This window comes from Anopheles merus, chromosome 2L, assembly GCF_017562075.2.
Source record: "Anopheles merus strain MAF chromosome 2L, AmerM5.1, whole genome shotgun sequence".
NCBI classification, from domain to species: domain Eukaryota; kingdom Metazoa; phylum Arthropoda; class Insecta; order Diptera; family Culicidae; genus Anopheles; species Anopheles merus.
This window is the reverse complement of record NC_054083.1, coordinates 44,975,781-45,000,880: the sequence shown is the minus strand read 5'-3', so window position 1 is coordinate 45,000,880 and position 25,100 is coordinate 44,975,781. Positions and strand designations below refer to the sequence as shown.

The 25,100-nt window shown below is 45.0% G+C and overlaps 1 protein-coding gene across 11 annotated transcripts; it reads right to left on the bottom strand.

The window, feature by feature from the left end:
- Positions 1-540: 540 nt before the first annotated feature.
- LOC121592732 (uncharacterized protein F09G8.5) lies at positions 541-24,606 on the bottom strand. Of its 11 annotated transcripts, none has more exons than XM_041914462.1 (11): positions 24,529-24,606; positions 23,254-23,868; positions 21,512-21,577; positions 6,478-6,586; positions 6,111-6,401; positions 5,652-5,732; positions 4,780-4,890; positions 4,317-4,406; positions 3,102-3,436; positions 2,933-3,026; positions 541-2,860 (listed from the first exon to the last, which is right to left on the bottom strand). In XM_041914462.1, exons 2-11 carry the CDS (start codon positions 23,331-23,333, stop codon positions 2,750-2,752), a joined length of 1,368 nt encoding a protein of 455 aa, XP_041770396.1. In that variant the 5' UTR covers positions 23,334-23,868; positions 24,529-24,606; the 3' UTR covers positions 541-2,749. The 11 variants fall into 11 exon arrangements, with proteins under 11 accessions (XP_041770396.1, XP_041770397.1, XP_041770398.1 ...); XM_041914463.1 differs by having other exon boundaries at positions 24,525-24,589; XM_041914464.1 differs by lacking the exon at positions 24,529-24,606 and adding an exon at positions 24,321-24,447.
- Positions 24,607-25,100: the final 494 nt, after the last annotated feature.

Here is a 25,100-nt window from a genome sequence, read left to right as displayed (position 1 = left end):
TAAAGTCACGGGTTGGTGGTGTTTATTGATTTTGTCGTGGGGAGAAATCAGCTAAGCCGAGGGTTGCCGATTTCGCTCAACTGATACGCACGGTTGTTTGTCTGTACCGCATGAAAAATCCAACCAGAACGGTACAGAAAGATAGTCAGTGAAAAATGCTCGCTATATGTGTTGTAACAGCAAAGAAACTAGAGCTCGTTTCATTACTGGTCTTGACAATAGGCAATGTTTAAATAAATGTGTTTACACTAATAAGCGGTGCTTTGTTTTTGAGAATTAATTTGAGAAAATAGAAAATCCATCTTCATTTTCTTTATATCCACTCACCAACCAGCATGGTAGTAACGGATAAATTCAAATTTTCCTTACTTCTTCAATCTCACACATAGGTGGCGCTAGTGTATCCTTTGCTCAGGGGCGCGTTTAGGGCGGTGGCAACGTGCAGCAAAACAACTCCTTTAGCACGGTTTCCTTTTTCCATGCCCTGTGTTTCACTGTTTCTTTCCCTTTTGTCATGCGTAACCATGCTTCACTTACTTCTTTGTTATTCTATTAGTATCTTTATTAATAGTATATGTTACAAGAGTTTCGGTTGTTTTCATGAATTAAATTGATTTCCTGTTTCCTTTCTTTCTTTCTTTTTTTTTGTAAGAAAAATCTGTTTCCCCTCGCAAAGGAACGTTTAACCTTCACGCTAAACGACGCTCTTTTAAAGAAGACATATTTCTAGCGTACTGTAGCCCACCCAGCAAAGCCTTTTTTTCCACTCCCACCCAATGCATGGCTCCGTGGTCAATCGTCGTTCATAATAGCAAAACAAATCGCAAAGAATGAGAAAGCTCAACTCATTCGATGTAATTTTGTTGGCTCGGTATTAATGCTTTTTGAATAATATACAAAAAAAATAAACGAAAGCTTTCCATTCTATGGTGGCTTGAATGCCTGGGCGTTTCTGATTGCACACGATGGCCATTGGACACGAGGACGGATGACGGTTGAATTGCTTGATTGAATCGGGTTAAATACGCCTTATCATTCCTTACCGGCCAGGCCGGGTTAAAGAACTCGGCGAAAAAAACCACACTGTCCCGGGTGCTGCTGGCTTACCGTTTTGAACACTTCCGTACTAATGCTAAGGCTATAATGACGTGGATAGAGCGAAGGGTCCTGTGGCCCTGTGCTCCTCTAACGAAATTTGTACTGCCTTCTCGACTTTGCTATGCTATGGAGTACGCTTTAACTGAAAACAAGCACGGTAAGGGGATGATGTAGTGGAGTACATCCATACACTCAACCGTTAACTGGGAGCTTTTCGTTCCCTCTATCTCTCTCACTTTCTCTCTCTCTCTCTCTCTCTCCTCCTGCTCTCTGACCGATCCAATAAAATGCAATTCGTTCCCTTCTCGACGTGTCTAAATCGACATTTTCCTACCTATAAAAAACCTGTCTTCCTTTTTTTCCTATTAACATTATTAACACACACACAAACGCATTCCCAATTTCCCTTGACCTTACTATCCCTCCCCCACGTCTTAACCGTACAATTAACTTAAGAAGGCAACAAGCTAAAGCATTAATTATTTGACGCGCATTCTGGTGCATTTGATGATAGTATAGGCTAGCTTAAGTAACAGAAACAAAATTGAGAATGGAGCTTATCGATCGATTTTATCGTCCCATAGTCATTCCTTCTACCTTTCGGTCGCTAGGTGTGTGTGTGTGTGTGTGAGGTTATTTTACAGCTTTTTTCATAAATTTTCATATTGTGTCTACTAGTTGCTGTTTGTTGTTATAAGTTTTTGCAGCTACAAGTTTAAACTACCGTTGTTCTACTCGTTTGTATTGTTTTTATTGGCAAATTGTGCTCCCGGCGCTTCTTCTCTGCCACTCCTTCTCAACCTGTCCGTTCGTCCACACTCCCGCGGATATGCAGTTACCCCCTGGTTCTCCCTCCTCCCCTGCTAAGGTTATATTGTTTCGTTACATTTATATTATTAAGTCTTTTTTTCCTACTCTGGGTATACTCGTACAAAAAGAACACGCGTACATCATGCTCAATCTTCTCACGGACGACGACTCCGGATGGGTGGCGCCGTGTTCAGCCGTCAACCAAAAAAAGAGAAAGGTAGAATTATCTTCCTGTATTTCCTGCCATTTTTTTTGTCATCACATCCCATTAGTACAAAGTTATTGTGAGTAGTTCGCTTTGCAAAGAATCTCCCCATTCTTAGATTACCCTAGTTGAGTTATTGCTTTCAGAACGAGTTGTTTTGACGAGTTGTTGAAACGGGCAGACGAAAAGATTAAGTGTACCAGTGTACGAAACAGTGTCTTGTGTACAGTGGTATAAGTTTAAACACTTGCAACGAACGTGATGTAAATTGAACGGCGAAAGAATCTCGCCCTCTGCTGGTTAGTTCTCCTAGCCGCCATGCCGCAACTTCCTTTTTTTTCCTGTGACGGAAGACTTTACACACAAGCACGCATTTGCTTATGAAAGTGGAATGACACAGTATGGTTTGCAACCGATTGGAGAAGGAAAGTTGAATTTCTCTTGTTAACGCTTTTCCTTCCCATGCGCCAGGCAAGGAAGGTAGCAGCATCGATTGTGGTAAATCCGAACGGTATACACGTTAAAAACCGATTAGCGAACACATTTACTTCCTATTCGAGCACGTAAGCTGAATGAGCTGCAGCACATGAAGCACGCGATGCTGCGACGGATGCTGCTGGGCCCGGTTTACCCGCTCTACTCGGCCAGCTCATCGATGCGACATCGTACCGCATGCTCCACCACCTCGAGGCTCGGATAGTCGAGCTCCTTCACCAGGCAGAGGGTGGCGGACAGTAGGTTGGAGTTCTTAAGAAGGGCAAAATAACAGATAAATGTTTAGAAAAGGTACATGGCTATAGGGCACACAAAACAACATACCCTACTGACGGGCCTCCGATGAACGCCGGCAAAGTGATTCAGCAGTGCGTTGGAGATTACACTTGCACTATCGTTGAACCGAGAGTCGGATCTCCTGCAAAAGAGAGAAAAAGAGAGAGAGATATTAAACAACATAATTCAACCATAAAGTCCCTTCTTTTTCGTTTACCTGTTTTCGTTCCTTCGCCGATCAACATCCTCCCATTCGTCGCGTGATTCCGGTCCCTTGCCATTGCCGTTCCGGTACTGGTACAGTTCCCGCTCGTTCACCGTACTTCCGGCGATGCTACGTCGGTTCTGCTGATAGTTTGACTGGCCGTGATGTTGCTGCTGCTGCTGCTGCTGTTGCTGATGATGACTGTTGGATGAATTCTGGCCACCGTTGTTGTTGTTGTTCTGGTGGTGTGCGGCCGGGGAAGACTCGTCCCACTCGGTTAGATCCATCTGGCTGTGCCGGTAGTGGGCGGGAGGATTCTGGCGCTGATAATCCGACTGATAGTATTCCTGTTGGGAGAAGGGTATTTTGAAACAATTTTATTATAAAGCTTGTTTTTCATGTAGACATTTAAACTTAAGCATTAAACTGTTGAATACCTCTTACTATCTTTTTTTCAATTACTCCTATTCCGTTTAGTAAGGTTAACAATATGCCATAACATTAAACATTTCATAATTTCATTATGATATCTTCCCACCCGGTGGGGCGTATTACATCACCCGCAATTCGAACGGCTTCGCGAGGAGGGGGGAATGTTCGATGCTTTTGCTATCGTTAGAGCCTCACCATACATTAAAACGTTAGCCACTGCCAATTAATTTACTATCAAAACCCGCTAGCAGCCGAGTGTGAGAGGCTAAGGGGGCTGGTTGTGCTCTTTAATTTTTCACCGTCATGATTTGTGGCGAGAAAGAAAACCTTTCCACTCGATGCACTCCAATCGGGCAACCCCCGATCGCGTAAGCGATATATGGTTGGAAACAAAACGTTAACAAAATGTTCATCTTCATCGTTCAATCGTTTCACCCCACCACCGCCCGTAGGCAATTGATCGGGGAGAGATATGTTGCTCTTCCGGTTTAATTGAAAGGGCCAAAACATTGTTGCTCTCGTTTTTTTTTTCACTTCCATATGCCTTCCTGCCGTGCGTAGCGGTGGCTCACTGCTGGGAGGGAGTGGTTCACGATGGTTTAATGTGGCTAATTACACATCCAATGTGGAGGAAACAAGCTAAACCCATGTACTACCACCCGTCTGTACATGCGTACTCAACCGTCTGCTGCTAATTCCTGTACAGCTTTCAACAAGCTTTCCACTGCAGCGTTGGAATGCGTTGGATTCGGGGGAGGCCAATTTTGCATAATTTTTTTCACCGTTTCATCTCACCTTCATCGAGTGCGTTGACATGCTGGGTGCAATCGGGACCCGTTCTCGGTAACCCGACACCGGGCTGTCCTGGTCCGAGCCCGGCGATCGCTACAAGGGCAATGATGTTGGTGGTAGTGGCAGTGATGGTGTTGTGATGTGCAAGTGATGAGTGATCGCGACGCCAGGGCCAAAGTTGGTTATTTTATTGTTGTTGTTGGTGGTGATGATGATGATGATGATTGTCGTGTGTTGTGGAGTGCATGTCGATTAGAAATAGATTACATTAGTACCGTGTTTTGGAATGCACCGGACATGGGTTACATCATGATGCGACAGAATCGATTGCAGTGGAGTAGGGGAGAGGGAGATGGATTAAAGCGCTGGTGGATTTAATTTATAAGGCTTCTTTGCTACAAGAGTGTTGCGATTTGGAAAGGCAAAAGAGCAAAAGGGTGGTGGTAACAGGCATATGTTCGCTTACATCGTACTGCTGGTAGGAACCGCGGTGATTGTTCGTGTTGTAGTGCGAGGAAGCATGCGAATTCTGTGCCTGGGACGGTGGTGAATAGCAGTCCCTGTTCGGGGGGCTTCGCTGTAAAACAGAAGATGGGGCAGTTTTCGAACGTAAACAAACAAAACAAAAAATAACAACGTGTAAACGTGGTGGTGTCGATATTAAAAAGAAAGAGAGTAAATAAAAACGATAAAACTATTAATCTACTTAGGTCGGGTGGTGTAGGGTTTGAAAGATGATGGAAATAAACGATACATCATGCAAGTGAATGCTTAGTGAGTGCACATAAAACAGCAAAACACATAAAACGGAAGACGTAACACCATGCAACAGGCAATAGCGTCCGGGGTTAAAGAGGCGTACTGCCTTGCTCTAAAACATAGCAAAGGGTTTTTGTTTTTACGGCACCGCCACGAAATGGTCGAACAGATGAAGTTGTTGCCGGGGTGCTGCATGCAATCGGAAGCTTCAACGAGGTGCTGCTGCCTGTGCCGGATACTTGGGGCGCGAAGTAAAGAAGGAAAAGCATAAAAAAACACACACACCCCGCAACAACCGGACACAACATAAACTTGCTCAATTTACAGCCCCACAAACGGGTGTGCGACTGCCGGTGCATATGCTATAAAAAAACGAACAAAAAACTGCAAACGGAATCAGGAAACTACGAGGTGGGGTTGCATTGGTGCCTGGGCAGGAAGTGTGGGGTTTGCAAAAAGCTGTAGGACTTTTTGTGCCGGACACGGGGAAAAACACAGGTGCAAAGTCCGACAGGATGCATTCATGATTGGGCAAGGATTGAACACAACTAACAGACACGGCGTGGTGCATTTTATTACCTGCAACGGTGAGGATGGGATCGACGCCCGATCGGCCGGATCGCTGATGCACTCGGATTCCGTATTTTCCGGGCTCATCTGCTGCTGGGTCGTTCGTGGGAGCGGATTGTTGTGTGATGGTGAGGTTTAATTGTGTGTTTTGTTTATATTAAAGCAACCGATGACGATTTTTGTTTTAGTAAGTTAGGACGAAGACACACACGCAGGGACGGACAAACATTAACGGCGACATCACATTTGATCGAGAGAGCGAGGGAGAGCGAGACAGTTCGATCGATGGTTAGTGGCAGCATGAAAGAAACAGAACAAAGACAACATAGATAAAGAGAGTAAAGTCAATCAATTTTAGTCACGTTAAACAACAGAAAGATGATATTTCAATGCATGCATGAAAAGTTAGTCATAGTCTTTGGTGAAATCTAACGACACACACTCCCTCCATATTTACGCCGTACGAACCTCAATGACGGGGCTCTGCTGACGGTACTGTTGCTGCTGCTGCTGCTGTGGCGACGTTTGCTGATGCTGGACCGGCGGTGGCGGTGAAGGATTTTCGTACACCTCGTGCCGTTGCTGCGGTTGGGCGACCGGCGCCCGCATCGCTTCGGCCACCTCCTCCGGCGACACGTCCACGTTGTCGAGCTTCTTGAGGTTGGGCAGGGCGCGCAACACAATCTGCCGGTAGCCCGGCCCGGCATGCTCGACCAGCGGGTTCTCCTCCAGCCATAGGTATTTCAGTTTGGGAAGATTCTAAAAAGCAAGAAGAGGTTGAAACATTCAAGTCAGAAACAAAGACGATTTTTTTTTTTGGAGTTTATAAGCGCACCTGCAGATACACCAGCTCGTCGATGTCGGTCAGATTGTTTTTCCTGAGGTACAACTCCTGTAGATTTATACAGTTTTCGAAATCCGCTAGTGTACTGATTCGATTAACACTGGAATGAGAAAAAGGGGAGCGAGAAAGAGAAAATAAATATACCGCCGTTAAGTATTGAGCAACATTGGGCGCAACCTTTAAAGCAGGGTGTTGCAGCAAGACAGGAAATGGCCACAGTAAAGGAAAGACGCATTTTGCACCACCCATTTTCTTTGTACATTAACTTGTACAGCTCACAGTAAAAACGGTCTATCGCATAACAACGGTATTGTTGCTGGCTTCCCTTTGTTGAGTACCCGCCGCGAACCGCGGTTGGTTTGTTGTTGACTCTGTGTGTTTGCCACACTCGAACACGAGCCAAACCACGGCAACCGCTAAGAAGTAGTGGCCATCCGTTTGCGTTTTGCTTGCATTATTCATGATCGACCGGTGCAACCGGCTGGGAGCTGCCGACCGCAAACGGCATGGATGCGTGATGAAGAAGAGATGCGCTGATGGAACTGAACTGGGTTTTCCACGGCCATCATAGGCCCGATCGCGTGTGTGCGGCGGCTGCACCAGCGGCAACGAGCAACAAAAAGTGGACGGAAAATCTGCTCAAGTTCAACGGTTAGTCGTGGGGAAGTTGCACTAAAAATCAAGGTTCGAAATGAATAAATTGCATTCAAAAAACAGGACCACAAAAAGGCAGACAATTGATCGGAAACGCTATTCACGACTAGAAGGTGTGCTAAGCGTTCTCCTGTAACTCATTTCCAACGCTCATTAGTTTAATGTTTGAAACAATAATCTCGACAAATGACTTCAAACTATCTTTGTCTCTAACTAACCACAACGTACAACCAACAACACGGTGTAGGTAATTTCGCCAAAATGCGTTGTCATTTGCGGATAAGTATTTTCTCATCGTCAAACACACAAAAGCGCCACCCACCTCTACGCTGATTGCCTGTGTGTGGGAAAGCAGATTTAGCAGGTTAATGAGTTCTGCTATCTGGCAAATTGGTGGAAATCAACGCTTTTGCCAGTGAGTAGTGAGAGGAGAACACATTCACACATACACTTTGTTGTTCTCTTTATTTCCCTCTTTATTCCAACGGGAAGCATGAAACATAATCAACAGATCACGAACACAGTCGCCACATGGAAAGCAAAAGAACGTCGACTCATCTTCTTCTCGTTTTCGTGTTGAGATGAGCTTTTGGCACCCATTTGGGAATTCCCAAACACAACGGTTTCAATCTTGGAAATCATTATTAGCCATCTTTGGAGACGACGAAAATGAGAGCAAGCTCGCCGGTAACCCTTCTTTTCGTTCCCTGCTATGTTTTCAAAAGGGAAAGGGCTCTAATGTTCGCTTGCCATGCAACAGAAAACCCCGTTGAAGCACGCTTTAGTCTCCCTCAGTGCGTCCCACTAGGCATGGTGTGTTGAAGAATGGTAGCGGGAATTTCGGCTTCGAACTGGTCTCAGCATTGGAACCTTTTGGGAAGGGGATCAGTGTCGATCGATAGAGCAATTTCCACCTTTCCAGGTGATTGATCATCATTAAGGGGACAGACAACCAGCCTGCTGATAAACGAGGAGAAAGTGAAACCCGCTTATTGGAAGTGTTGAAAAGGTAAGGTTACCCTTTCTTCCGTTTGTTAACATTAGAAATAAATAGCTCTATATAATGATTCCAGGTGATGATTTTTCTTCTCCTGGAGCCCCACTGATCTTTAAAAGGTTGCCCCGAGGAAATCGAAGAACTAACCAACAGAAGCTGGCCTAATTTCATACTTCATGTGAGTGTTTTCATAGTCAACGTTTGTCTTTTGAGCGTGATCATCTCTTACGATGACGATTGGGACACACACCGCAGCAGCAGCAGCAAAAGTGAAAGGTGATATGATTTATTACTCGAAAGCTTTGCGCCTGATAGTCAGGCTTGCAATGCTCTGGGCTTTTCAAACTGCAATATCTCAGCAGCTCATTTTTCTATGACTATTTTTCGCCTTTTACACGATCGACCCCAAATGCCAGGAAGCAGCCAGGAGGTAAGAGTTTTCACAGCATGATCGATTGAAGTACACCCTCTGGGAAGTTTGTACTATAATTTCCTCACCAAACCAAGCCACTACCAACGCCCAACTTCTTTCCAATGTGGTCATCAAGCAGCTCTCGCGCTTAAACAGTCCAGTTTTGAGTTTGGAAAGTTTGGAGCTCATTCTGGAAAACCTTCAGCAACTTTCAACCTCGCTGGAGAGAAGTTGGAAGTTCTCTCTTCATCGGAGGGGAGGTCAATGTACCGCTCAAAAACTGTTGCACAACATAAGCTTCGAACGGGATTGAACTTCCTTCCCAACCTTTGGTACCAGTGAGTCGTCCGTCAGTCTAGTGTACCTTGCACCGTCTCCCCACAGCACAGACCAGTACACACGTCTAACGCACGATACCAAATCGGATCGAACTATGGGGAAGGGAGCACATGTTGAAGCATAATTGGATGCCTCTGGTTGCCCGCCCAGCAGACCCAGAAGCGACGACGACAAGCCGATTTGCTGAGGTAAACCAATCCCGACCCGGAAATGTTGCGGTGTACTGCACACCTACCCACAGCCAAGTCTTAGGTTCCCTCTGCTTCTTCTTCACGTCTTGCGTTCCTTTGCGCCATCGTCGTCTATTAGCATTTAAAGGATTGAATTAATTAACCACCGGTCGGATGGCGTTGGACATTTCCGGACCATGTAGGGGCCAAGCCTACAGCGGAAGTACGCACGTGCTTTTAGCGCACGGTCGGATGAAGAAATTCGATATACTTTTCCTTTGGAGGCTAGTTGCAGTACCACAAGATCGGGCTATTAGGCAATGGGAAACGCACACCAAATTAGTCAATTTCATGCAGCAAAACCAAGCTCAAACTAAGCTGCGGGTGCGCTGACGAAAGGGTATTTCTACAATGCCAGCTTCACATCGTTATCATTACTTCCTTCGTTACAAAAGCGTTTCATAATCCATCCAAGACAGATAACCTCTTTATTGGAGCAATCGAACTGTATTACCAGCACGTGTTCCGATTTAGAAAGTCCGATGATCGTTCGTTCGTTCATTGCTCGATCAAGCATTCCACCCACCGGTAGTTGTAAGTAAAATCATTTCTCTTTTATACATTTAAAAAGGCAAGTTACATGGTTCACACGATTGATTGGCCTTCAATCTTTTCGATTCCTGTTCCAAACGGCGCTCAAGTAAACGTCATACTAACCTGCAACGGCTAGGTTGTAATTTCAATCTTCACTTATTGTGCCTCACGATTGATTGATTGATCGAATGAATTTCGTAACGGCAGCAAACATACCAGCGACAGATTCGGGAGAGAAAGTACTGATTCAATTGCATTGCAGATGGAGGAGACAGCATTGGAACTGGTTGTGTAATACTGTGTGTGCCTCCCGATCGCCGATCATATGATCTTTTGCCGCAAAGGTGCGCGAATACTTCCTTGTGCAGCATTGAATGCGGATTCAATGAGCCATCAAACAAGAGTTTGTAATGAGTGTTGATCGTTCTCTGCTAAACTGTCCATTATTTGCTTCCCTTGGAGTTGGATGGAAAATAGGGGACGCCTTAAATGGAAAGCATTCCGGAAGCTAAGACAAACCCGCCAAACCATCTATTATACCTGTGAACCGATGACAAGTTTGGTTGGCAGCGTTCCCGAAAAAGGGCAAAGCCCATCATTCTTGCTTCCCATTTCAACGACATCATTAGCCTGGTTCCTTCCCATCTCCGCCACGGAGACCAACCCAGTGAGCTTCTCTACGGGCGCAAAGCCCCACAACGTAGCAGCATACGGGCAAAAGTGCATCATCATTATCTGCTCGGTGTATTAAAAATTTATCGCAGAGAACCACCCGTTTTCGCGGGGACTGGGCTTTTAGTGCAATTTTCCAGCTCCATTCCAGGCGCTCTTCCCTCGTGTGTCATCGTGACTTTATGTGGGGTTTTGTTTTTTTATTTGCCCTACTCTTCTACAATCTACCAAGCTGCATATCTGCAAACTGCACTACACCTGAGAGGCCCCGTCGAACGGTGGCTGGTTGATTTCCGGAGAGAGCAATTTTCCAACCGGTGGAGCATCGGCGGTATCGTGATGCCCGGATAATGTGCCGATCTTATGGCGTGGTGCTCTCTCATGCACGACACGACATGTACGGGAAGATGATCGTGCACCGCGGTGAGCTTTACTATATGCCGAACGTTTTGCTGTTGGTCCCTTCTATACTGGTTCACTGCTACATTCCAGCGAGAATAAATTATGCATGGCACACATTTCCCCCTAAACAATATTGCTTTGAAAGACCGAGCGCCACCGGTTGAAACGAGAAGAGTCAAGGGATGGAGAGAAGTGGATTTTTGTACATTTCCACCGTTCACTTTGTAGGTTTGAGCAAGTAAAACTATCTTTATGGGTAGCTGGAGAGGAAAAAATGCTGTCAAAACCATTGGATGAGGAGCGGTTCGGTTACATTGAATTCTTTGCCCTTTCCCTTCAAGGATCGTCCAACATCTCTAGCACACGAAAGATCCTCAAACGAAACGAAAAACAAAAACGAACGAAGGCCTTTACAGCCTTCAGAGCCTTACAGAAATAACAAATATCTTCTAATAAAAGCCATAAAAAGGGCAGAATAATCCCATCATCAACAAACTTCCCTTTAATAGTTGTTCTCCAATCGAATAGCACAACAGCATTGTGCATCCAAGCGGAAGGCTTCAGCTGAACACGATGTAAGTACGAACCGGACGGAGTGTGGCGCAAAAAGGGTTACAGAATTAACATATCAGCTGTTAACAACGGAGAGTTGTGCATCCGATTAGCCCACATCTCGCATTTCTAACCCACGCGCGGCCCTGAGAGTATCCACCGACCACACAAGCTCACACCGACATAGTACTGTGGACGCCCAAAAAGCTCCGAAAGTGGAAAAATATAATAAAACAAACCCAAACACAACACCTTCCTGTCTTACTTATTTCGGTGAGCTTCCAATTCCGGTCGACTTTTACTCCGCTCCGAGCCATACTCAAACCGTTTTGTGGGCTAAAGTGTGTGACCTTCGGGAGTTTGGAGCAACTTGAGCAACATTTTACCCCACTGCAAACCGGGGCTGGTAGGTAATTGTATGTTTGCATTATTTGGAACGTAAACACCCACTAAATCACGAACAATCTACACACACAGTGCGCCATGGTGCCCTAGGGCTAGCATTCCGTCCGCCGTTCCGCCAGGGTTAACCGGGCAATAAAAAGACGCTAAAGTGCTTTGATGGGAGGGAGATGGCTAAGGTCAGTGACATAGTACCACGCAATTTTTAACCAAACCATTCGGAGCCAGAGGCAGAGGGCTTTTTCCGCATTTCCCAATGATTGCTTTAAGTTTCACCTTTTTTTTTTGTAACAGAACTCCCGCAATGACACAGTTCTCTCTTCACCTCTTGACAGGTATGTTCGTGACACTCTAGGGGGAAAAGCGGCTATTTTATCTGATAATTTCTGTTTGCGTGGCCGATCGTTAAGGGAATGTGTAGTTGTGCGTGTTTTTTCTCCACACAACTTCATTCAAGAAATGGTCGTGCGCGTGCGAGTCCTTCCAGTGGAGTCCCTCCTTCTTAACGAGCTCGGGAGCTCCCCTTTTTCACAGTGTCCACCATCGAGTAAGAATCGATCGGCGAGCTACATCGCGTAAGTACCCTTAATTTGATATTCATAATTCATTAGTTGAATCAATATTTTCCTGTCATTGCTGCGCGTTTTGATGTGACGGTTTTGTTGCTGCTGGCGCACCTTTTGGAACTGCAATGTTGTGTGGGCCGGGCTCTCCTTTACCCTGCCCGACGGGGTTTTGTGTTGCTGATGAGAATTCCATCAGCATAAGGAGAGTCACAAATCACGGACACAAGTGAACATGCGTTCGCGGAAATTCTGTTTCGATCGGTTGAAGTCGTCCCGTCCCGTGATTGATGAATTGTCGTCCGGGAACGTAATGACAAAGCGCCCTTTTTCGTGGTTCATTGGAAACGCATCATCGCTTCACACGCTCGACAGACGGATGATGATGGATAGGAAAAGCATTTCCAACAGTCATGGGCTCATTAATTCTATCCGCGTCTATTTATCCGGTTCATCCATGACATTCTTACGGGTCAAAACCAAAACAAATTGGGCTAAATTGGGTTGGAACCGTACGGTTTACAGGGCATGGCGATAAAAGAGCAAGAGTTTTCCATCGGCAAAGGTGGTCTCAAAGGAATTAAGGTTGTATATTTCAGGTATCCACAACAGGTATCTTTTGATTTTGTAATGATCGATTCTTGGTCTATAATTGACCTCTGTCCCGCATCTGCCTTTTCTCTCACGAACTTTTGCTAGTAACTGCCAATTATCGAATCCTCGATTCCAGAGCCGAATCTAGATAACAATTTTAGAATTTGTACCAGTTCAAAGACTCAGTCTCAGAGTTTATAATTACATTTAGAGATCTCCAACTATAGCTCAAGTATCCTATCATATGTCTGATAATGTTATTAGGTTTTGCCTGGACAACTATTATAGACTAACTATATAACTATTATAGATCCTACATCTTAAATCCTATGAAAATCCCGATCCTGAGGTTCCTGTAGTAATTCTTATGTTGATATCATGGGAATGTGGTCACAGGAGCTATAAGCACCACTCTTGAGATTCAGAATTTCCACTCTGAAAATACCCCCAAAACAACGTGGTTTGGGGTTCATGTGAACAATTTTTGTCCAGATAATTGTGTCTGAGTTTCATTAGAGATTTTGTCCTTGATGCATCATGTTATGATCGTACCACGTTACTGATTGTACCATTAATCTGACTGATAATAGCCAACGAAATTAACATCAAAACTTGCCATGCTTACACCTCTGTAGCCTTTAATTCAATCATCAACACCTAATCCATCCAGCTCACAATTAAAAATTCGATCTACTTCCGATAGTTTCCTCTATTCCGCACACCTCAAGTGCCTACACAAACACTTGACTCCTACATTGCGTTAAAAGTCATTTTACAAGTGCGCGCAGTCATTTGCATCCAAGGCTACCACCACCATCCGCTGTCTAACACACCTCCGCTGTCCACGGAAGCACAACAATTCGACGCGACGCGATCGACATCGGAATCGATGTGTACTGCAGTTAGTTAATCGTGGCTGCACGTCCACCGCGTCCGTCATCGCCTCCTTGTTTGGCTCGCAAGCGCAGGCAAGCGTGCGCGTGTTGCGGCGCAATTAAAGTTTTGCGCGCGATCGCGGTATGCAAAAACAAACACGGAGAGACGCGATCGAGCTCTGGTTCTGGCGTGTTGATGATACACAACATATGCTGCTTCGTTTGGTCCAACATGAGTGGAAGCAGAAGAGGGAGAGACGAAAAAACGAAACCAAATTCCACGATGATTGTTTTTGCTAGCTGATGATGATCGGCGGAATGTGCTTTTAATGCTTGATTGATTGATGCGTCGGCCCCCACCCCCGCTACAGGAACCGGGTCAGTCTGGTATGTTTCATTCACAAAAAAAAAATCCATCCAACACACCGCGCTCTCCTCATTGCCATTTCGGAAGCATAGCATGGGTGTCTCGACAATCGATGAGTCTATTTCCGTTTCCCGGTAATGAACTGTAAATAGCTTGTTAACTGTCTCACATGCTATCGTTACAATTCGTGTGTGTGTGTGCGTGTGTCTCGTTGGACTGTTTTTGTTGCTTCTTTCGCTCCACTTTGGCTGGCTGGAAGGAAAAAGCCACCAGCACCAGTACAAATTAACGTCTCACGCATTATACGAACGGTTATGATGTAACGAGACGTTCCAAGACGCTCCTCCCCGGGCCAAGAACGCGAACGGCAACGGTGCGGTGTCAAATGTTTGTGTGAAACAAATTGAATTACAATGGATCTATGCACGACTCCTTCACGATTGGGACAGCAAGAAGCATAGCATCCGTGGCCGTGTTCTGTGTGTGTTTGCGACCGGGATCCAATTTCAACCATACATAATAGATTCGAAATGCAATCGACACCTTTTTGGCCAACTTTATGCCCCTGTCTCGTCTCATCGGCCGGCTCGTTTCGTAATGCAATTGTTTAACGTTTGCTGGAGCTTTATAGACCGTCACAAACTGTGGCATAATTAAGCCAGTTTGTGTGAGAGGGTCTACTACTATGCCAAGCATAAAAGAACACAAAATACATAAACGTTTGTAAAAGCCAATTATTTCACTTTTATCGCCGCATTTCGCCACTCAACGTTTGAAGTGGTTTATAACAGACAATTGTTTTATTGAATGCTTTTAAAGCTAGAGCTAGCGAGTTTTAACATCACCACCAGAAATGGTATGATTAGGAACTTTGCGCTATTTTGCTCTTCAAGCTGCTTACTTCAAAAGCTCAAGCCCAAAAAATGTTACTACCCTGATCGACCCTGTCTGAACCTACGTCAAACTTCAAACCTGTTCCTTCTCACATCACGACCAAACCTGGAACGACGGTGTGCCGCCTCTCGGAATCGTCCAAAAAAGGCAAGGATGGCTGTGTGAAGTTGTGTGTCTTTCGTTTCAAAATCAAGGTTAACTACCCGTTCTTTCCTTTTAGAACCGGAATCGGTTGGTGCCCTCGCAACCACCCGTACCGCACCACGGTGGAGAGCACAATTTGCCTATCGCTGTGCGTGGGTGCTGCCGTACCGATCATACCGGGGACAGCAAACCGACAGAGCTCCGGGCTTCCGTGGTTGACTCACACAAAACCCTGGCTCACACTGGGTAGCTTCAACGCTGGCAGTATTGACTATTGAGGCAATGCGAAAGTAGCGACTAGTATGGGCGACGAGGCGGCAAACGAAGTAAACCGAAGGCTTCCATAAAAAAAAGCCGGCGAGCTGTGTGTCGGTCGGTTCCGCCACGGTCGAAGCTGATGGTGAAGAAATAGAAGCAACCGGCAAACCATAAAAAAGAGAGAAAAATAGATGGCTAAACCACCACATACACCCACAACCACATAGATACACTTTCACTTGCGTATGCTAAAGTTTGCAATAAAAAGCTTCAGAAGACACCCTGCTACAGCAAGGGAACCCCTTTCTGGGCGGCGAGTAAAAAAGCGATGACATTCTTTCTGCCACAATAAAAGAAGAAGCCGCAACGTAACGTGTGGAGGGAAAAGATAGGACGACGACGACAACACAAACAAATGCCGTTGGCGATGATGGTAATCGTTTGGATGGTACGGCATCATATCCAATTTGGACGGCACAAGAAGCTTTACTATTCATTTATTCAACGCAGTGAATGGGTATGCAGGATGATACAGCAGCATTTGTGGGTAGGAGATGCAGAAAAATGCGGCCAAATGTTAATCTATTTCCTATCAAAAAAGGATAATAGTAAAATGAAACACTTCCAAACCGGGGGAGAGAGAGAGAGAGATAAATTATAGTTACGAGTTTTTTGATTAGGTTTGCTCTGTATCTAATGATGCAATTTCCAAAACAAATCTAAAAAGAAGGAGTATTGCAATCTAAATATATGTGCATTTGCAACAGCATAGATAAGTAAACCGGATTGAATATACACTCTTATCACATTTCTACCAACTCAGGGTTTCGTTAATTATGTTTAATTATATCAATTAGCAACTCAAAACTATGACCATTCCAGTCCCTATCATCCACACAGTCTTACACACACATTACCTAGTACCCGAGTAAGCAAAAACGAAGCACCTGCATAAGAGGCTGCGCCTTTTCAGCATTCCTCATTGCATAGTCCACCGTTATCAGTATCAATGCCAACAGACGCGTGATATCGGACGGTTTTTATCGCAAAAACCTTTACCTTGCCTACCGAAGCGTACCGGCAACGCTTCAGGCTCTGTGCCACACATGTGCTGTACAGTGGCAGACATGTATATAAGCGTAGGCAGGACCAATTTCGATTACAAATCTTTGGTAGCGAAAAAACTCTCATTAGTTCGTACAAAGAAAATAAGTCTTATGAGATGCTTTTTTGACAAAAAAATCCATTTAATTGATTGAAAAAATGTAGGAGTGCACTGAGAATTTATATGAGGTATAATCATTCCACCTGGTATATAATTACAGGGTTTTCCAGGGGTTCTCATAGCTGTGGGACACTTACTAGACTCTTTCCCATGATGTGAACGTTGGAAATTGAACTCTATGGCACCCTTTTTGAACAGTCTCGTTGGAAATTCCTATAGGATTTGTCCAACAAGGGCGCTAGTGAGTCCAATTTCCATTACATTAAGTTCATTTCATGCAAGAAAGAGTCAATAAAGTGTCCCACAGCTATGAGAATTCCTGGAAAACCCTGTATCTGTGAAGTATTGAAGTCCTTCATGTTCCTTCATTCCATAAAAACGAATAAAAGATTGTTTGTTAAAGTTGCAAAGGAACAAGTATAAGTTGAAGTATTTTGGTAACATTAGATGTTAAATAGGATTTAAAAAAAACTACCAGGCAGAGTATTTAAAATGGATTTATTGAATGTGTAGAAAAATCAGGATACTAGAAAGTTATTCCAAACTTCAAGGAACTATCTAGCTTGGTGAAACCCGTGCGCTAATAGTTGACAAATATATACAGTCATTATCCGATATACGCTATCGTACGGGACCGAGCGCAATAGCGTATCTCGAGTTTTCGCGTATAGCGGATTCCTATGGAAAAATAGTTTACACTACCGGTTCGAGGATTGAAATATATCGCTATAGAGTTTTGCATTAAAGTTTTTTGTTATAAAACAGGTATATTTTGCACAAATTTAATGCAAAATGCATTAAGAACATTAAGGAAATTCAAAAATAACATAAAATATTTCAAATAAATAAAAAAATTGCAAAAAAACACATGGAGTTGTCAAATTTAGAGGAGTCGCGTAATGCGAATTCGCGTATATCGAGTATCGCGTACTGCGGATAATTGCTGTAGTCAGAACATTACAGGGTTTCCAAGTCACTTTCAAATGTAAACATTGTTATTCACCGCGTGCAAGATGTCAATCAATTATCAATCAATCTGGACATTTCATTTCCATTAACATAATCTTTAATTTCATCAGCATGATTTTCAACACAACGCAAGCTTGATTGAAATTGGCAGTTCTTTGTGATAAGTTGAAAATCATGTGTAAAAATTGAAAGTTGATTTTGAAGTAAATACACCATTTGACAGCTGTTGAATAACATATTGGATGTTATGGTGAAAAAATATGTGCACATTTGAAAGTGACTTGGAAAACCCTGTATGCTCCATTAGAATAAATCTATTAGTAAGGACGTATTTACTCCTAATGAAAGTAGGAAATTTCCTCAAATTTGAAGATGTGCTTACAGGTATTTCCAGCACTGTACCTTATGTACCTCGCATACTTTGCACAAGGGTTCGAAAAAAGGGTTCTCTTTCTTCAGCTCTCTTTCGCTACGGACGGGAAGGTATCATATCAAAGTACATTCAAAGACGAATCATTACTTGCCCCAACACCATCATCAATGCATCATGCAACACATCCGCTTTTCCTTTGGTGCATATTAAACCAACAAAACGATGCACCTCGGACCCTCGACGGGATGAATGATGAGCGCGCGTACAGAAGAAAGTAATGTATTTGCTTGCTGCTTAATTTCTGACACAATTATGCTGAAGGAGCGTTTCTACCTTTTACATCGTGGTGAAGGAAATCGTAAAACACTACATAACATGCATACTTTCCTTTCTGCATAGCATGACACAACATCAAACCATCCATCTAACCGTGAGTTGATGAAAAGCTTAATCAAATGTGCGCTTTCCGTCTGTGTGTATTTGAAACATAGAAAAGCACGATTTTACCGGCAGGTATGTCAGGTGTTAGCCATGAATAAGGGCCTTTCTGCCCCATACAACCCCAATCGAAATACAAACAAAAAAACGGCGTGTGGCAATATTTTCCCACCCGCTCAAAAAGGACTCCATTTTCCCTCGTGCCTTATTGTGCCCCCGATTACAATTACCCGCCTAACCTTAATTACCACCTGACCACGTGTGGACAGCTACGTCACGGTGGTGGTAGCAGCGTTCATTCTAGGCTCACTAATGTTGCCGTGGCCAGCCAGCCAGCCAGCCCGATTTATGCCAGCGCAGGGAAGCAAATAAAGCTTTCCACTACAACCACCATCACACCCCACGGCACGGCACGGAACGGCAGAGAGTTTGGCCTTGGGTTTGATTTCGTTCTGTCGTGGTTTGATTTGTGGCGCACAGTAATGCTAGTTTTCAATTTCCCCCCCCGTACAATGGTTCTGTTTTTGGCCCACAAATAAAACAAGCACACATATTTTCAAGGCAAACTCATGCTTCGACCACGCGATTATTAAAGCGTGCTTCAAAATTGAACCGAATTATTTTCGGTACAAAAAGCAAAACACATAGAGGCTTTAATACCCAATGTTTGCCTTCACATTTTTACATCATACACATGTGTGTGTGCTGGAATTTAAATGGGAAAAATATCCTTCCAGAGCGTGGATGAGTTCATCGAGCGTTTAGCTCAACGTTTGGTGCCATCAGCAATGGTGGAACACCGCGCGCGGCACTAACCCGATGATAAACGATGGCACCAGCTGGACTGGGTGTGGCGTACACCAGGGTGGACGGTTTAAACGGTCGGCTGGTTCGGCTAAAGGAGGGACACCATTGGGGAGGAAGTGTCACGTAGTATCGATAAAGAATGAAGCCAGCCTTTCAATAAGAATATCGATCGAAAGGGAGCAAAAAAAAAAAAAACGGGACACAGAGACGAGAAAGACACCAAGTGTAAAGGGTTACTACTTTAGCAAATCAAAATTCATGTAGCTCTCTGGGGAATGCATTTTACGACAAAGGTCTATTACGCGATGGAAGTACAGTCAATAGTGAACATATTCTAATTTCCTCTCACGCTCCGGTGGGACTACACAAAAGTGGTCATCTCCACTCCAGCGGAATCGGCGGAGACCCCGGCACAAGCTGGTTCTTTTTTAATTAAACAACATGAAAAAACATACACCCAACCCCAGCGCAATCATCATGCTTCGAAGCGTGCGAGAGAAAGTTGTCGCCATCAGCGGAAGCAATTTGTGCGACGCTTGCCATTCTCGTGTACGCAACAAACAAACAGCAAAAAAAAAATGTAGAGTGAGAGTGACCATTTTGCCCATAATAACGTAACCGAATGACTGCCAGCACCAACCCCGGGGGAAGCGCTGTTGTGTACAGGAAATGAAGGTGAAAGAAGAAAACAGTACTGACATCACCTAACAGCGGTGACGCTGGATAAACCTGGAGATCCGGACCCATTACACCTAGACCCATTCATACCACACCAGGCCGAAGGTGAGATCATCGACGTGCGCCAGATCCGGATCGATCGAGTGAATTTGTATTTCAACTTAAAGGGACGGGGTGGACCTTCGTATGTAAAATGGATGGTGTTTTTTTTTTTTTTTTGCAAAAATGAGTTTAGTTTTACCTCTATAAAGGAAGATTTCAAGTCTTCGAGTACCCACCAGCACCGCAAACGTTGGCGCACCAACCAAAAAACGCGTGGTCGACCAATAAAGCCCCCACACACACAGCAAGAGACAGCATCGTGTTTGGTAATGGACAGCTCCAAAACAAGCTCTGAAGTGTACTTGTGGAGGAGGACGTTGAGGTCGAGAGGGTGAGAGAGAGAGACTGAACCATGTTGGGTGGATATTCGAGGTTGCTTTCGGGCGCAATGCGAGACTCCATTAAATTAAAATAAAGTATCGAATGTGTGCATATTTGGGATTACAAACACCACGTGCCTGGCACACGGCTCCCCGACGACACAACTGACACGCCGAGATGATGTCACTCATCTCGCGGACTCCTCAAAACGACTCATTACGCAAAACCTTGACACTTGAGCGTGCGTCTCCAGTTGAGTTTAATGCCCGTTCTCACCTAATAACAATATGCAATTTTACCCTTCCACGACCCATCAGAGGTCGCTTCTTGGAGCCGTAATTGGACTGGAATGCACAAAGAGCTAATAAATTTATTAACAAAGAATAGTTTGCTTTCCTGCCAGCCCAGCCTTGTTTCAAATGCAGACAGCTAACGGATGCATTGAAGAAGGGTAAGCAGCAGCAGTAAGTAGTTTGCCACTTTAGTCTTATTAGCTCCCGTGTGTAAGCATAGACAAACGAAAGGAGCCCTGCGTAGTTTAAAAAAAAAGGTAAATGTGCTCCATTGTTCTCGTCCAATCTCAACCAGGTCTCTCCCAAACACGTCATCTACCGTGCCGTTTCGCGTGTGTTGGCGCTCTTGAGAATCGTTTTGGTTAAGCCATCTTGCCGCCTAATTTAATGCATATCGCTCAACACGAGCGTTGCACTGAAGCGTTTAAAACTTATGCCGCCAACTGATGGTTCAAGTCCACTTCTAGCTGACACTACCTTTACACCTCCCTCTTAACAGCACTTCAGAGAGCCTTTCCGCCCGTGTGTCAGCTTTAACTTCTCGCGTAGGCTCCACCACACACACACACACACACACACACACACACACACACACACGCAAAAACGTCTCGCGTGACTCGCGTTTCGCGTGCGTTTTTCTTTCGGCGAGTGAGACTTTTATCGCACAAGTTCCATGCCGCAATACGAGAGTGTGGTGGCGTGTTAGCTTAACGGCGGCGGATAGTTTTCCCTAATTTCCACAGCTCCCACTGCTTCAGAACGTGCCACTAACGAGGTGGCGCAAAAGAGAGCGCCGCAACGGTTTGGCAAGAATCGGCGGGGTTTTCCCTTGAAAAATGTTCAACCTCCTTGCCCAAAGCCTGCCATGCCCTGTTCCTTGCGTGGAAATGTGGCGGTAGTCCTGTATCAAAGTCCCCGGCGAATTCCTACCTGAAGGCAAGCACTTCCACTCCACGCATGCGTCTGATGATGGAGACGTCGCTCAGTTCGCTGCCCCTGAAAGAGAGGAAGAAGAGAAGAAACCGATTAGAAGTGATTTACGCTATCAACGATCGACGAAAAGGGAGGGGGGGGGGGTTGTGATAAGCCGGGGCTACCGTTGGCTGTCGAGTGACAAGGAAATCCGCCGCGCTTCTATTGTACGGCTGGTTAGATACAACCGTTTACCTGATAAAGCAAGATACCTAAAACGGAGTGTATTTGCCGTAGTTCCAAGCTGTGGAAAGTCGTTAGAAACGTTTACACGATATCACAAGCAACAAATTGAAGCAATTGCTTCCGTTTTGGTGATAATATTAATTAATCATTTTATTAATTGACTGTTTCACAAGTAACTGGACATCAAGGCAATTGAGATTGAGTAGGAATGACTAATTCAAACAACAAAGTGAAGAATTCAACAGTTATGTCACGTTCAGCTTTAGGGCCCACGCGGCCATTAAACAAGGCGGACAGAAACTTCAAAAAAACCGTAGTATTCATGTCCAAAAAAGGTTAAGAGGCTCTCCTCTGTGAAGTCTTTGAAGCTTAACTTGATCTTTGCTAAGGAATTATATCTGATCGACCTCAGAATTCTCATTCAATGCGATCTGAGAAACCCAAGGCAAAGCTCCTCTACCCTATGATTCATGCCGGTGCAATGTAACCATACCCAGGCTGCTGCTTATGAAATTACAACCCCTCTCGCCTAACACAGCCCGAGATATTTTCCTACACGAAAGGCCCAGGCCAGAACCGGTTGATTTGAGCCATCGGGGCTGTGTAGGATGATGTCGGCTGCAAGGCGGTTTGTAGAGAGGGCAATTTTTCGCCGCTCATTCTTAGCTTAATGTCACGAGCTAAGAAGCTGTAGCTGTAGCGAAAAGATCTATGATACACACCAAAGGTGAACGCGCATTCGGTCCGTCAAGTAGCGAGCGGTTTGGCCGGATTTTACCATCGATTAAGAAAAGTCACACCCATCGGACCAGTCGCGCTCGGTAGGTAAGAAGCGAAAAAGTAAACCTACCGCACAATCTAAGCTCTCCAATCAAGAAATTAAATATCTTCTTGTGGCTTTCCTTTTTCCCTTCTCTATCCCTAGCAACACATGTTGGAGTGATTGTGATTGTGTGTGTGTTGAGGGTAGAATAGGGAGAGAAGTAGGATACAACAAAAAGCACCGTTGCATTCTTTGATCGGTATCGCTCTGTGGGGAGTAAAACGGGGTGGCCACGGAAACGCGCACGGAACGAACGCGCGCACACACATCTGTTGCGAATGGCAACGCCGTTCTCGCGCTTCTTCATACCAACGTGGTCCGGTGGCGCGGTCTAATGAACTTCCCCATTGAAGTTTATCAGCGGTTGGTGATGTTATGCCCGTCGTTGGTATGGTTCTCCCGTTGCTTCCCATCCCGTCGTAGCGCTGGTTCCCATGTGTTGAGAATCATCATCAAGTGTAACGGTATCGTAACAGGGGGTTGGGGGTTCTCTCCTCTTTAGATATTGTGCTTGATGTTGCTTGCTTCTTCCGAAATTTGGAACTGCTTCGAATATGATTCGTGCACGTTTTGGGGCTTGGGTGCAAGCAAACGACGAGAGTGGATTGTGTGTTCGGGCTTGAAAGGGGAAAGGCAGTCAATTGCAATGTAAACAAAGGCCGGTGTGTGTGTGTGTCCGGCAGCTACTTACCAGCAGTTCAGCTTCTTGATTGCGGCCAGATCGGACTGCTTCGACCGTGCAATGACCATTTCCTCCGTAAGCCGCGCCATCGTGTCGGTTTGGGCTTTGGATGGGTGCTCGTAAACACACAGTGAGAGGCCAAGATCCAAGGGGTTTCCGCACAGATTGATTATCGCTTTTCACACACAGCAGGAGATACACTCACGGGCAAAGGAGACGGACCCGGGGAGGGATAGGACAGCTCCAGCAGAGACACGGACACACACACACGCGGCCTACGCGATCGATTTAAAACACACACACGCACACGTACGACCTTTTGGCTCCTTCGACTAGCCGCTACCGAGCTGGTACTTCATGCTTTGCAATAGCACCGCACACAGCAACCCTTGACATCTAGTGGGACGATAAATTCACTCCACTGACCGTGCCGTGTGTCCTTTATGCTCTCGCCACTATGCACCCACGGACACAGACTGCACACACACGTGCGCACAAACTGCACAGACACACGCACGGACACACACACACACAGATACTTTGAAGATGTACCACTAAAAGAACACACCTCTTTACATCGCAAAGTGCGAGGATCTTTGTTTAAAAGAAACTAATAAAAAGAAGCTACCGGTTGAAAAGAAAGAGAAACACGAAACGGAAATAGGTTTAGATGCTTCGTAACGATGACACACTAGTTTTCTTCTCTTTTGCTATGCAGCGATGCCTTTGGCCACTGACTAAAGACTGGCTTTTCTCTGGCCCGCCTGCTTGCCGTAGAAGAAAACCCTACGGTTGATATTCTCCCTGCCACGAGAAATCTAATCACAGCAAGCGAAAGGTGTCGCACGGTGACGATATGTGTCAATGGCTACACACATAAATCACAAGAAGACACTCCGCGCGCCACATCTACCCCACACGCAAACACGTCGGCATTGCACAACGTGGAGAAGAGAGAGAGAGAGACAGAGGCTTACTAAAGACGGCAAGCATCGGGCACAGCAAGAGAAGAAAGCAAATTCTTATGCGGTAAAAACCTGTGACGAACAGACCGCGCGGATACACCCAAGACCCACCACATTCACTTGGAACTTGGTACCCAGCCACCCCCTCACATAAGTCACACACAACGTAAGCAAACAGCGAATGGATAGTTGCAGCTGGCAGGTAAACGTCGCTGGTGCACACTAAAATACCACTACACACCCACCAGCCAGCTGTGGTGGTGCAATTGGTGCAGCAGAAGAAACCCCCGTGTCGGGTCTCCTGGTGCAGTATACGTACGAGGGGATGCTGTAAAATAACACTCGCGGCCCAAGACTTTCGCACCGCGCACACGTCCGCTCGGTACGGTTGCTAGAAAAACATAGAAATAACACGAAAAATAATACGCTGTAAACAAAGTGTGGCGAGCGGGCAGGTTGGTATGATGCGCCAACTGTCAAAGGGCCTTTTGACAGAGCAGTGCTGGTTTGACAATAAAGGAATAGGGGAAAAAAGTGAAAATTGAATCGATATCTGGCTCAATTTATGTACAAGATTCTTGTTTTCGATTATTGTTGGCTCAAATTGATCTTAAAGAGATTAAATGAAAGGCAAATTCCTTTAGAAACTGATATTTCTAAACTCTCAATTTGTCCAATGGGTTATCAAATTCAAATGTAGTTGACACACCTGCTGTTCTGCACATTTGTCCTCGCGACTGTCAAAAATCAATATTTTTAATTAAAAAAATGTACAAAATATGGGATTTGGTTCTTAATTAACATTGGAGGCATCAAAAAATAAATGTAATTGCATAAAACCTTGAAACTTTTCAATATTTTCCCAAATCTATTCCATCAAATGTCAAATTA